Genomic DNA, 12,154 nt, shown 5'->3' with positions numbered 1-12,154 from the left:
TAGGCTCCTGTTCTTGTCTCCTGCTCTAATGCTAGGCTCCTGTTCTTGTCTCCTGCTCTAATGCTAGGCTCCTGTTCTTGTCTCCTGCTCTAATGCTAGGCTCCTGTTCTTGTCTCCTGCTCTAATGCTAGGCTCCTGTTCTTGTCTCCTGCTCTAATGCTAGGCTCCTGTTCTTGTCTCCTGCTCTAATGCTAGGCTCCTGAATTATGGCCATGTTAACAACAGGGTCAGCGAAACACTGGCATAGAGTGTGAGAACAGTTGCCTTGTTATATATGAATGATGGGTGTTTGAGTTTGACAGTATGAAGCTCAATGTAATTGTGTATGTATTGTATTTGAATTTCATTTATCTTCCTGTGCCAGGCACTGGGTTGAGGTAAATACAATGTAGAGAATGTTGGAGGGTTTTCAAATGTTATAAACCCTTAATTTGAAGTAATTCATGAAACAATTTAATTTAATTTGACAAATCTGCTACACATCTGTTAAAGTGCTCATATATTTTTTTATTAGCATATAATGTAATTATGTTGTAGATGAGTCTTACTGTAGATAGAAAGATAAAAGCGAGCCATAAAGTGTTGACATTTTTGCCTTACCTGTTCCTGGAAAGATGTTTTCCAAAATAGAGTCCTTGCTACATTTCATTTCAATCAATAGCTGAAATTCTTCACATTCTGGACAGATCATTCAAACCTGTGACACTAACTAACTATGCCATGTATCGAACATACCAAAGTAATGTAGATGAAAACTGTGAATTCTCATTACAGTACTGTTGTCTTGCTTACCATCTAGCCTAGTTATCATTTATAGCCTAATCAACCCGAATGCATGACACATATCATATACTGTGAATTGTATGAGAATATGAATGGTTGCAATTTAAGTTATTTACAAAAAAGTACATCTACAGAAAATACTTTCTCTCCGTAGAAGAATATAAAATTAAGCTACCATTCACAATTAATAGCAATGACAATATGACCATGGATGAAATGACAACAACCAAAAACCAAGTGCAGGTCCACGAGGAAATTCACCCCCATCCCCCCACTTCTCATAGTGTTAAAGCCTGACTCGGTCTCTGCAGGCCGATAGTAGGACAGTCGCCAGTCAGCTGCTGTGGTTCGGTCTGTGTGTGTGTGTGTGTGTGTGCGTGTGTGTGTAGGGCTGTATTGAGGAGAGCTGCAGAGGGGATGTACTCGGTGCCCTGGCTCTGTGGTGTCCATGTTGCTTTGGGAGCCTCAGGCCTGCTCCCATACATCCCATTCTGGGTCTGTTGATCCTATTGTCTCCTCCGTCACCACGCATCGCCCGGCGAATAAAGGCTGTCTGGCTCCAAGCTTAAATATTGCAGCAAACTAAAAACCAACCCTCAGAGCCGATTCATTCACATCTGCTCAGTGGGGCAACAAGGACAGGGCTTTAGGTGGGAAAGAGGGCAGAAGTCTACTTTTCCCCGCCGGGTGCCAAGAGAACAGGACAGGACACTGCAACTTCGCCGGAGCCGCATCTGTGGCAAGTTAACTATTTGTTAACATTAAACCAAATATCATACCTTACAGATGTAAATATGTGGGTTATGAATGTGTTATTGCTAGTTTTCATGGAGGGTTGATTTGGTGACTAGTGGAACGGTGCTTTAGTGATAGGCTGTGCAGAGGGACTTTAACTCGACAGATCGCTCTTCTTTCGCCATTATTCAGATTTTGTCATGCAACAGCTTTTTAGCTGAACAAAGACATTGCAATAACCGTGTGGTGAGGGACAGGAATTTTGGAAGTTCCGCTATTTTCCACGGGGCTGTTTTTAAATCCTCTCTCTGTCTCTCTATTTCCTCCACCCTCTCTATCCCCCTGCGTCCACCACTTCATTCTATCTACAGCGCTACGGACCGATCATGGGTGACTGGAGCTTTCTGGGTAATATTTTAGAGGAAGTGAATGAGCACTCAACGGTGATCGGCCGGGTGTGGCTCACGGTCCTCTTCATCTTCCGCATTCTCATCCTGGGTACGGCGGCAGAGTTTGTGTGGGGCGACGAGCAGTCAGACTATGTTTGCAACACGCAGCAGCCCGGTTGCGAGAATGTGTGTTACGACGAGGCGTTCCCCATCTCCCACATCCGCCTGTGGGTTCTGCAGATCATCTTTGTGTCCACGCCATCTCTGGTGTACGTAGGCCATGCCGTGCACCACGTCCACATGGAGGAGAAACGCAAGGAGCGCGAGGAGGCCGAGCTGAGTCGCCAACAGGAGCTGAGTGAGGAGCGGCTGCCACTAGCGCCTGACCAGGGCAGCGTGCGCACCACCAAGGAGACCAGCACCAAGGGCAGCAAGAAGTTCAGGCTGGAGGGCACCCTGCTGAGGACCTACATCTGCCACATCATCTTCAAGACGCTGTTCGAAGTGGGTTTCGTAGTGGGCCAGTACTTTCTGTACGGCTTCCGCATCCTGCCGCTGTACAAGTGCAGCCGCTGGCCCTGCCCCAACACCGTAGACTGCTTCGTGTCCCGGCCAACAGAGAAGACAGTCTTCATCATTTTCATGTTGGCCGTGGCTTGCGTCTCGCTCTTCCTCAACTTTGTGGAGATCAGCCATCTGGGCTTGAAGAAGATCCGCTTCGTCTTCTGGAAGCCAACCTCAGGGCAAGCCCAGGGTGAAGGCCTGAGCCCCATGCCCCCCCCAAGGGGGATCCTCAAGAGCCTGCCTCCCCTGGCCGTGCCTTCCATCCAGAGGGCCAAAGGCTACAGGCTGCTGGAGGAGGAGAAAGCCCCGTCCGTGACCCACCTCTATCCCCTGGCAGAGACGTGCATGGAGGCAGGGAGGTTAACCCCCCTGGCCCCACCCTTCCAGTGCATGGAGGAGAAGGCGGAAGAACTGAGGCACACGGAGGACATTTCTAAGGTGTACAATGAGACCCTGCCCTCCTATGCCCAGACCACCGAGATAGGGGAGGACACACTACCACTACACCAAGAGGAGGAGCAGGAGCAGCAGGAGGTGGTGGAGGAGGACAAAGAAGAGGAGGAAGTAGTGGAGGAGGTGGTGGAGCAGGATGTGGTGGATGGAGTGGTGGAAGAGGTTGTGGTTGATGGAGTGGTGGAGGTGGTGGTGGAGAAGGATGTGGTGGATGGTGTGGTGGAAAGGGAGGAAGAGAAAAAGAAGAGCGGATGGAGGAGGATGAAGGGGAGAGGGAGAAGGAGGTGGTGGAGGAGGTTGTGGTGGAGGAGGATGTGGTGGATGGTGTGGTGGAAAGGGAGGAAGAGAAAGAAGAAGAGCAGAGGGAGGAGGATGAAGAGGAGAGGGAGAAGGAGGTGGTGGAGGAGGAGGTTGTGGTGGATGAGGTTGTGGTGGAAGAGGATGTGGAGCAGGATGATGCGGTGAAGGAAGTTGTGGTGCTGGAGGAGGCGGTGGTGGTGGACGGGGAAGGGGGACCTCCAACCGAGGCGGAGATGGAGGTGACGGATACGATAGAAGACACCAGACCACTGAGCAGATTGAGCAAAGCCAGCAGCAGGGCCAGGTCAGACGATCTCACCGTATGAACCTGTGAGAGAAAACACACACGAACACCGAACACAGGAGAACATACACCTAACTCTAGACAACACACACTTAAAACAGCAGGGCTTAACCAAGGGAAACACATGTAAATCCAACAGGGATAGATTCAATAACAAGTTACACATTACCCTTATGATGTGGACAACATCATTCAACAAGGCAAAGGAAGATCTGAGCTTGTTTGTGAGATAAGTGAATATTATAAAAAGTAGTGGGTAACAAGAGGGATAGATTTTTTTTCATTAAGCGTGTTCTTATGTAAAAAATGTAGAAAGGGCAAACATGCAGAAAGGGGAAAATATTTTTACTTTAACAATAACCAATGAAAGTTCACTAATGTTTACATATTCTGGTGGGGTTGAATGGGTAGGGGAAGAGATTGAGCATATATTCCTGTCTGCAAGGCAGTAACATTACTGTAGGCAGGCAAGCACTTTCATTCCCATACAGTCGGTGACAGACTGCAATTATGTAGCTGCAAACATGTTGCAGGTGGAAGGGCTCTTCTACACCAAGTCCTTGCACAGAAAAATCATGGAACAAAATTTACAAACTTATGACTGACTCTTCAACACTAAGTTGATAGTCATTTTTTGGGATAAAAAATAGCATCATTTTGGCACACATTTCCTAGAGAACAGAGAACTCTGTGCAAGGCCAATATAACCCTCATATCAACTCAATTATGCTTAGATTTACATTTCTTTCAATTGAAGGGAGATTTGCATCTATGTACAAGAACATATCTCTCCACTTTCATGTTTATATGCAGCGTTGTACAGCCAAAAAGCTGGGTAGTGGAGAAAAACAAACCCCAAAAATACCACATGTTGAATGTCTCTTTTCAATGTGATTCTACAGCTCATCTTTTGGATTGCTGATATATTCCGTTGCCTATACAATGCAGAAGTGTGAACTGTTATAATGATGTCTTTTTGTGAAAGAGAGGAGTGCTGGTTTTGCCCGATCACAGACTGGACCATAGTAACAACCTCAGGCCAAATCCTCTCTTTTCGTGCTGTACAAACAGGCTTCAGAGCGATAAAGATCACGCACGATCAGCACAAAGTATTGTGGAGCCACAGACAATAAAAGAAACCACTCTCACATATGAAAAACAAGCTTCCTTGACATTGTTGTGGGGGAAAAATAGTTTTACTTGATTTTATCTGCCCTTGATGTTCCTTGCCCCTGTACAAATCAAATATGAAATACTTGTTTACAACATTTTGAAAGAAAAACAATAAATGGTGAATCTCATTGTACATAAACTATCATCCTATCTGATGTCTAATAGCAAACAATGTTGAGACAGTAAGTTATGATATTTTGTCTAGCTAAATTACTAGAAAACAGTCAAGAAACATCATAATGCTGCTCAAGTCACTGATTTGGTAGGGAAAATTAAGTGCTTATCAAAATGTAAATCATTATTTCCATAATTACCAAAGACTTGCTTTGCAGAACTTTGACCTTTCTTATCGCTGTCCCAGAGATGTTTTTATTGTTATATGTTTAAAAAGTTGTTAGAGAGCAGAATTCTCTCTTACAAGTACTTTTTAAATAAAAAAAAAAAAAAAACAATTCCCCTTGAAAGGGATGCCTTAAATTATGACATGTGTATTTAATTTAATATTTCTATATTTTTTCTCTCTTGCTCTCTCTGCTTTATTTAGATTGCTTGGCTATTTTGCTTTCCAATGTATAATTGTATGTGCTTTATCTGTAAATGTAAATTCTCAGATGTCTTTGTAAAGGTTAAAGCACTTCCATTGCTCTGGGAACTATGTGAATGTCATGTCTTAAATTCAATGTTTTTTCCCTTAGCTTTCAAATAATCCTTTGTACATGCAAACACCCCCTTAATTTGTTAGGGAAATGTAAAGTTGGTCTGCAAATAACTGTACTGTGCCTTAAAGCAAAGCATTGGTCAATGCAGCAGTGGGTTTATCCAGTCGCACAGATCAAATGGTGCAGAAAAGCCACAAGCACAAGCACGCACTCACACATGCATACACGTCTGCATGCACACGCACACACACTTCCAGTGTTGGCTTTGGGGGTATGATCAAACGGCTCTAGACAAACTCTGACAGAAAGGCAGCTTTGACCCCTTTGTGACCCCTCGCCACTCATTTGCTTCCCATAAGCCAATGCTTTGACAACATTGTGAATGAGACAACAGGCTTTTCACAAATGCAGAATAGTTTAGCACATTTCAACACTGAAATATATTCCAAAATGTGTTCTGGTTCTCATGTGTGGTAAATTCATATAACTGGTACATGTGTGTTTTGTGTTTCAAACAGTTCCCATTGCTTAATCGTTTGTAAGAACATTTGACTAATCTTTGGAAAGAAAAGATTACTTTTTACTAACTTCTAGTCCTCCTAGTTGTGTGGCTGTATGATCTTTTGGACAGTGAACCAAGGCAATAAAAGGTCACACGTGGGCAAGAAGTGTTGCGTCAGTGTTTCTCTTCAAACTACTCTCTCACCCCCCCACACACACTATACAAACACACTCACACAAACATTTTGCTGACATCTGATGCTTTGAAGCCTATTGCCACAGTACATTACTTACCAGAGAATTCTGAATGTACATGGTTAACCGTGTATCAAGTGTTAGTGAGTATTTACTGCCCCCTGTTGGCAAAGGTAGTGACTCAGTCATTTACGTTTGAAACAGCTTTTCTAATACTAAGCAATAAGCCCTGCCGACTGCTAACTACTGGTTATCAGGTTACTTTGATACATCAGTACAAGAGATTGATGAATATATAAAAAGTGACTGACCACTGACATGTATAGAGCAAACTCACTCCAGGTCTCAGGTTCAATATACACGTTACTTTGTAAGAGTCAATATACAGTGGGGCAAAAAAAGTATTTAGTCAAGCCACCAATTGTGCAAGTTCTCCCACTTAAAAAGACGAGAGAGGCCTGTAGTTTTCATCATAGGTACACTTCAACTATGACAGACAAAATGAGAAAGAAAATCCAGAAAATCACATTGTAGGATTTTTAATGAATTTATTTGCAAATTATGGTGGAAAATAAGTATTTGGTCACCTACAAACAAGCAAGATTTCTGGCTCTCACAGACCTGTAACGTCTTCTTTAAGAGTCTCCTCTGTCCTCCACTCGTTACCTGTGTTAATGGCACCTGTTTGAACTTGTTATTAGTATAAAAGACACCTGTCCACAACCTCAAACAGTCACACTCCAAACTCCACTATGGCCAAGACCAAAGAGCTGTCAAAGGACACCAGAAACAAAATTGTAGACCTGCACCAGGCTGGGAAGACTGAATCTGCAATAGGTAAGCAACTTGGTTTGAAGAAATAGACTGTGGGAGCAATTATTAGGAAATGGAAGACATACAAGACCACTGATAATCTCCCTCGATCTGGGGCTCCACGCAAGATCTCACCCCATGGGGTCAAAATTATCACAAGAACGGTGATCAAAAATCCCAGAACCACACGGGGGGACCTAGTGAATGACCTGCAGAGAGCTGGGACCAAAGTAACAAAGCTTACCATCAGTAACACACTACGCCGCCAGGGACTCAAATCCTGCAGTGCCAGACGTGTCCCCCTCCTTAAGCCAGCACATGTCCAGGCCCGTCTGAAGTTTGCTAGAGAGCATTTGGATGATCCAGAAGAAGATTGGGAGAATGTCATATGGTCAGATGAAATCAAAATATAACTTTTTGGTAAAAACTCAACTCGTCGTGTTTGGAGGACAAAGAATGCTGAGTTGCATCCAAAGTACACCATACCTACTGTGAAGCATGGGGGTGGAAACATCATGCTTTGGGGCTGTTTTTCTGCAAAGGGAAAAGGACAACTGATCCGTGTAAAGGAAAGAATGAATGGGGCCATGTATCGTGAGATTTTGAGTGAAAACCTCCTTCCATCAGCAAGGGCATTGAAGATGAAACGTGCCTGGGTCTTTCAGCATGACAATGATTCCAAACACACCGCCCAGGCAACGAAGGTGTGGCTTCGTAAGAAGCATTTCAAGGTCCTGGAGTGGCCTAGCCAGTCTCCAGATCTCAACCCCATAGAAAATCTTTGGAGGGAGTTGAAAGTCCGTGTTGCCTAGCAACAGCCCCAAAACATCACTGCTCTAGAGGAGATCTGCATGGAGGAATGGGCCAAAATACCAGCAACAGTGTGTGAAAACCATGTGAAGACATACAGAAAACATTTGACCTCTGTCATTGCCAACAAAGGGTATATAACAAAGTATTGAGATAAACTTTTGTTATTGACCAAATACTTATTTTCCACCATAATTTGCAAATAAATTCATAAAAAAATCCTACAATGTGATTTTCTGGATTTTTTTTCTCATTCTGCCTGTCATAGTTGAAGTGTACCTATGATGAAAATGACAGGCCTCTCTCATCTTTTTAAGTGAGTGAACTTGCACAATTGGTGGCTGACTAAATACTTTTTTGACCCACTGTATACATACACCCCCCCCCCCAACACACATATACAGTGCCTTGCGAAAATATTCGGCCCCCTTGAACTTTGCGACCTTTTGCCACATTTCAGGCTTCAAACATAAAGATATAAAACTGTATTTTTTTGTGAAGAATCAACAACAAGTGGGACACAATCATGAAGTGGAACGACATTTATTGGATATTTCAAACTTTTTAAACAAATCAAAAACTGAAAAATTGGGCGTGCAAAATTACTCAGCCCCTTTACTTTCAGTGCAGCAAACTCTCTCCAGAAGTTCAGTGAGGATCTCTGAATGATCCAATGTTGACCTAAATGACTAATGATGATAAATATAATCCACCTGTGTGTAATCAAGTCTCCGTATAAATGCACCTGCACTGTGATAGTCTCAGAGGTCCGTTAAAAGTGCAGAGAGCATCATGAAGAACAAGGAACACACCAGGCAGGTCCGAGATACTGTTGTGAAGAAGTTTAAAGCCGGATTTGGATACAAAAAGATTTCCCAAGCTTTAAACATCCCAAGGAGCACTGTGCAAGCGATAATATTGAAATGGAAGGAGTATCAGACCACTGCAAATCTACTAAGACCTGGCCGTCCCTCTAAACTTTCAGCTCATACAAGGAGAAGACTGATCAGAGATGCAGCCAAGAGGCCCATGATCACTCTGGATGAACTGCAGAGATCTACAGCTGAGGTGGGAGACTCTGTCCATAGGACAACAATCAGTCGTATATTGCACAAATCTGGCCTTTATGGAAGAGTGGCAAGAAGAAAGCCATTTCTTAAAGATATCCATAAAAAGTGTCATTTAAAGTTTGCCACAAGCCACCTGGGAGACACACCAAACATGTGGAAGAAGGTGCTCTGGTCAGATGAAACTAAAATTGAACTTTTTGGCAACAATGCAAAACGTTATGTTTGGTGTAAAAGCAACACAGCTCATCACCCTGAACACACCATCCCCACTGTCAAACATGGTGGTGGCAGCATCATGGTTTGGGCCTGCTTTTCTTCAGCAGGGACAGGGAAGATGGTTAAAATTGATGGGAAGATGGATGGAGCCAAATACAGGACCATTCTGGAAGAAAACCTGATGGAGTCTGCAAAAGACCTGAGACTGGGACGGAGATTTGTCTTCCAACAAGACAATGATCCAAAACATAAAGCAAAATCTACAAATGGAATGTGTCACGCCTTGGTCATTGTATTTTGTGTTTTTGTGATATGTTTGGGTAGGCCAGGGTGTGACATGGGTTTATATGTTGTTTTCGTATTGGGGTTTGTATTATTTGGGATCGCGGCTGATTATGGGTGTGGTGTAGGTTTGGCTGCCTGAGGCGATTCCTAATCAGAGTCAGGTGATTCTCGTTGTCTTGGATTGGGAACCGTATTTAGGCAGCCTTAGTTTCGCTTTGTATTTCGTGGGTGATTGTTCCTGTCTCTGTGTTGTGGGCACCAGTTAGGCTGTAATAGTTTCACGTTCCGTTTTGTTGTTTTTTGTCTTTAGTATCAGTTATTTCATGTACCGCATTTCTTTCATTAGTCATGAGTAACCAACACGCTGCATTTCGGTCCGATTCTCTTTCTTCAACAGACGAACGTCGTTACAGAATCATGCAAAAATAAACATATCCAGGTGTTAGAATGGCCAAGTCAAAGTCCAGACCTGAATTCAATGGAAAATTTGTGGAAAGAACTGAAAACTGCTGTTCACAAATGCTCTCCATCCAACCTCACTAAGCTCGAGCTGTTTTGCAAGGAGGAATGGGAAAAAAATTCAGTCTCTCAATGTGCAAAACTGATAGAGACATACCCCAAGCGACTTACAGCTGTAATCGCAGCAAAAGGTGGCGCTACAAAGTGTTAACTTAAGGGGGCTGAATAATTTTGCACGCCCAATTTTTCAGTTTTTGATTTGTTAAAAAAGTTTAAAATATCCAATAAAGGCCAGGTCTTGGTATATTTGCAGTGGTCTGATACTCCTTCAATTTCAATATTATCGCTTGCACAGTGCTCCTTGGGATGTTTAAAGCTTGGGAAATCTTTTTGTATCCAAATCCGGCTTTAAACTTCTTCACAACAGTATCTCGGACCTGCCTGACAACGGTTGTTCTGATTGTGTTCCTTGTTCTTCATGATGCTCTCTGCACTTTTAACGGACCTCTGAGACTATCACAGTGCAGGTGCATTTATACGGAGACTTGATTACACACAGGTGGATTGTATTTATCATCATTAGTCATTTAGGTCAACATTGGATCATTCAGAGATCCTCACTGAACTTCTGGAGAGAGTTTGCTGCACTGAAAGTAAAGGGGCTGAGTAATTTTGCACGCCCAATTTTTCAGTTTTTGATTTGTTAAAAAAGTTTGAAATATCCAATAAATGTCGTTCCACTTCATGATTGTGTCCCACTTGTTGTTGATTCTTCACAAATAAATACAGTTTTATATCTTTATGTTTGAAGCCTGAAATGTGGCAAAAGGTCGCAAAGTTCAAGGGGCCGAATACTTTCGCAAGGCACTGTATATACACATAAAAATATATATACACACACATACATATTTTTTTTATACACACACACACACATACAATATATATATATATATATATCAATTTACACACAATACCATGTTGAAAAAGCAAAAACAGGCGTTTATAATGTTTTTGCAAATGTATTAAAAACAATCTGAAATATCACATTTACATAAGTATTCAGACCCTTTACTCAGTAACTTGTTGAAGTGTAAAAAAAGGAGGGGGTGGTCAATACAAAATAGTCTGGGTAGACATTTGATTAACTGTTCAACAGTCTTATGGATTTGTATAGAAGCTGTTAAGGAGTCTTCTGGACCTATACTTGTGGTCTGGTACAGCTTGCCGTGCGGTAGCAGAGAGAACATACTATGTCTGGGATGGATGGAGTCTTAGAATTTTTAGGGCCTTCCTCTGACACCGTCTGGTATATCAGTCCTGAATGGGAGAAAGCTTGGGCCCAGTGATGTATTGGTCCGTACGCACTACCCTCTGAAGTGCCTTGCGGTCGTATGCTGAGCAGTAGCCATACCAGTAGGTGATGCTAACATGGAGATGCCTTGAAGCCTAGGAAATGAGAATTGATCATACAACCTTCCCTCATCAACAGGATAAGAGAGAACATTTATAACATCTGAAGGTGTAACCTTGTCAACCCAAAACCACCGACCAATCAAACAATACCAAGTTTACAGTGTAACCTGACCTCCAGTGACCAATTTCAATAGGGTGTCACAGCATCTAAGACCAATCTGAGACCAATGTAAATAAGACAGAATTTCTGAGAGGACCACACAACTCTATGCATGGGGCGGCAGGGTAGCCTAGTGGTTAAAGCATTGGACTAGTAACCAGAAGGTTTGAAGTTCAAATTCCCGAGCTGACAAGGTACAAATCTGTCATTCTGCCCCCTTTAACTAGGCAAATCAGTTAAGAACAAATTCTTATTTTCAATGATGGCCTAGGAACAGTGGGTTCACTGTACCAGACCACTGTTCCTAGGCAGTCATTGAAAATAAGAATTTGTTCTTAACTGACTTGCCTAGTTAAATAAATAAAAAAATGAAAAGTTAACCCTGTACAGATACAAGTTACCACAAGAGAACATACAGCCACATAGATAACATGAAAGTTATCCTCAGTGAAGAAGTTTTAGATAGATACTATGGAATTATTCTATCACACATTCAATAGTCAGTCCTCTGGATACTGTAACAGAGATACATGTTGGACCTTCAAAAGGGGAAGGGCTGACTAGTCCTTGGGAATTGTCCTTTCCTTGTGTTCCTGGACCATTTGCAATGCAGCTCCAAGTGACAGAGAACACATAAATTAGGGCCGAGACTACACGTCTAAGACTGGCATTTGCTCTCAGCCTGTCTGGCGACTTCTTCAAGCTAACACAATATACCTATACATTTTTTTAGGGGGAATAATATTTCAAATGTGTTTTCAAAAAGAAAGAATAAAAGGATATGTACCCTACCTTATGATACTTCTTCCTTATATGCCCTCTTGGTTTACATCTCAGCTTCCTCTTCCTCAACCTTGTCATTAGACATTTTA

At 42.7% G+C, this 12,154-nt stretch overlaps 2 protein-coding genes across 3 annotated transcripts in view; one reads left to right on the top strand and one right to left on the bottom strand.

Annotated features, from left to right (window-relative positions):
- The first annotated feature begins 1,371 nt into the window (after nucleotides 1-1,371).
- On the top strand, nucleotides 1,372-6,066 carry LOC124045791 (gap junction alpha-8 protein-like). The gene is made up of 3 exons (XM_046365427.1): nucleotides 1,372-1,522; nucleotides 1,890-3,065; nucleotides 3,413-6,066. Exons 2-3 carry the CDS (start codon nucleotides 1,905-1,907, stop codon nucleotides 3,548-3,550), a joined length of 1,299 nt encoding a protein of 432 aa, XP_046221383.1. The 5' UTR covers nucleotides 1,372-1,522; nucleotides 1,890-1,904; the 3' UTR covers nucleotides 3,551-6,066.
- A 4,621-nt stretch (nucleotides 6,067-10,687) lies between these two features.
- LOC124045783 (nectin-4-like) overlaps nucleotides 10,688-12,154 on the bottom strand; it is a 40,186-nt gene continuing 38,719 nt past the window's right edge. For both annotated transcript variants that reach the window (XM_046365407.1, XM_046365414.1), the window contains exons 9-10: nucleotides 12,075-12,135; nucleotides 10,688-11,155 (exon numbers count right to left, since the gene is read on the bottom strand). In XM_046365407.1, the coding sequence (XP_046221363.1) occupies nucleotides 12,109-12,135 (27 nt within the window). In that variant the 3' untranslated portion in view covers nucleotides 10,688-11,155; nucleotides 12,075-12,108. The remainder of the gene's footprint in view (nucleotides 11,156-12,074; nucleotides 12,136-12,154) is intronic.

Source organism: Oncorhynchus gorbuscha, linkage group LG01 (assembly GCF_021184085.1).
Source record: "Oncorhynchus gorbuscha isolate QuinsamMale2020 ecotype Even-year linkage group LG01, OgorEven_v1.0, whole genome shotgun sequence".
Classification (NCBI taxonomy): Eukaryota; Metazoa; Chordata; class Actinopteri; order Salmoniformes; family Salmonidae; genus Oncorhynchus; species Oncorhynchus gorbuscha.
The sequence above is the reverse complement of the archived record's forward strand: the minus strand, read 5'-3'. Positions and strand labels throughout refer to the sequence as shown.

Bases quoted from the DNA above. Each gene is read 5' to 3' on its own strand.
- LOC124045791 (XM_046365427.1), top strand. From the start codon at position 1,905: ATGGGTGACTGGAGCTTTCTGGGTAATATTTTAGAGGAAGTGAATGAG. The intron at 3,066-3,412 runs GTGGATGGAGTG...GTGCTGGAGGAG, and splicing joins AGGTGGTGGAGCAGGATGTG to GCGGTGGTGGTGGACGGGGA.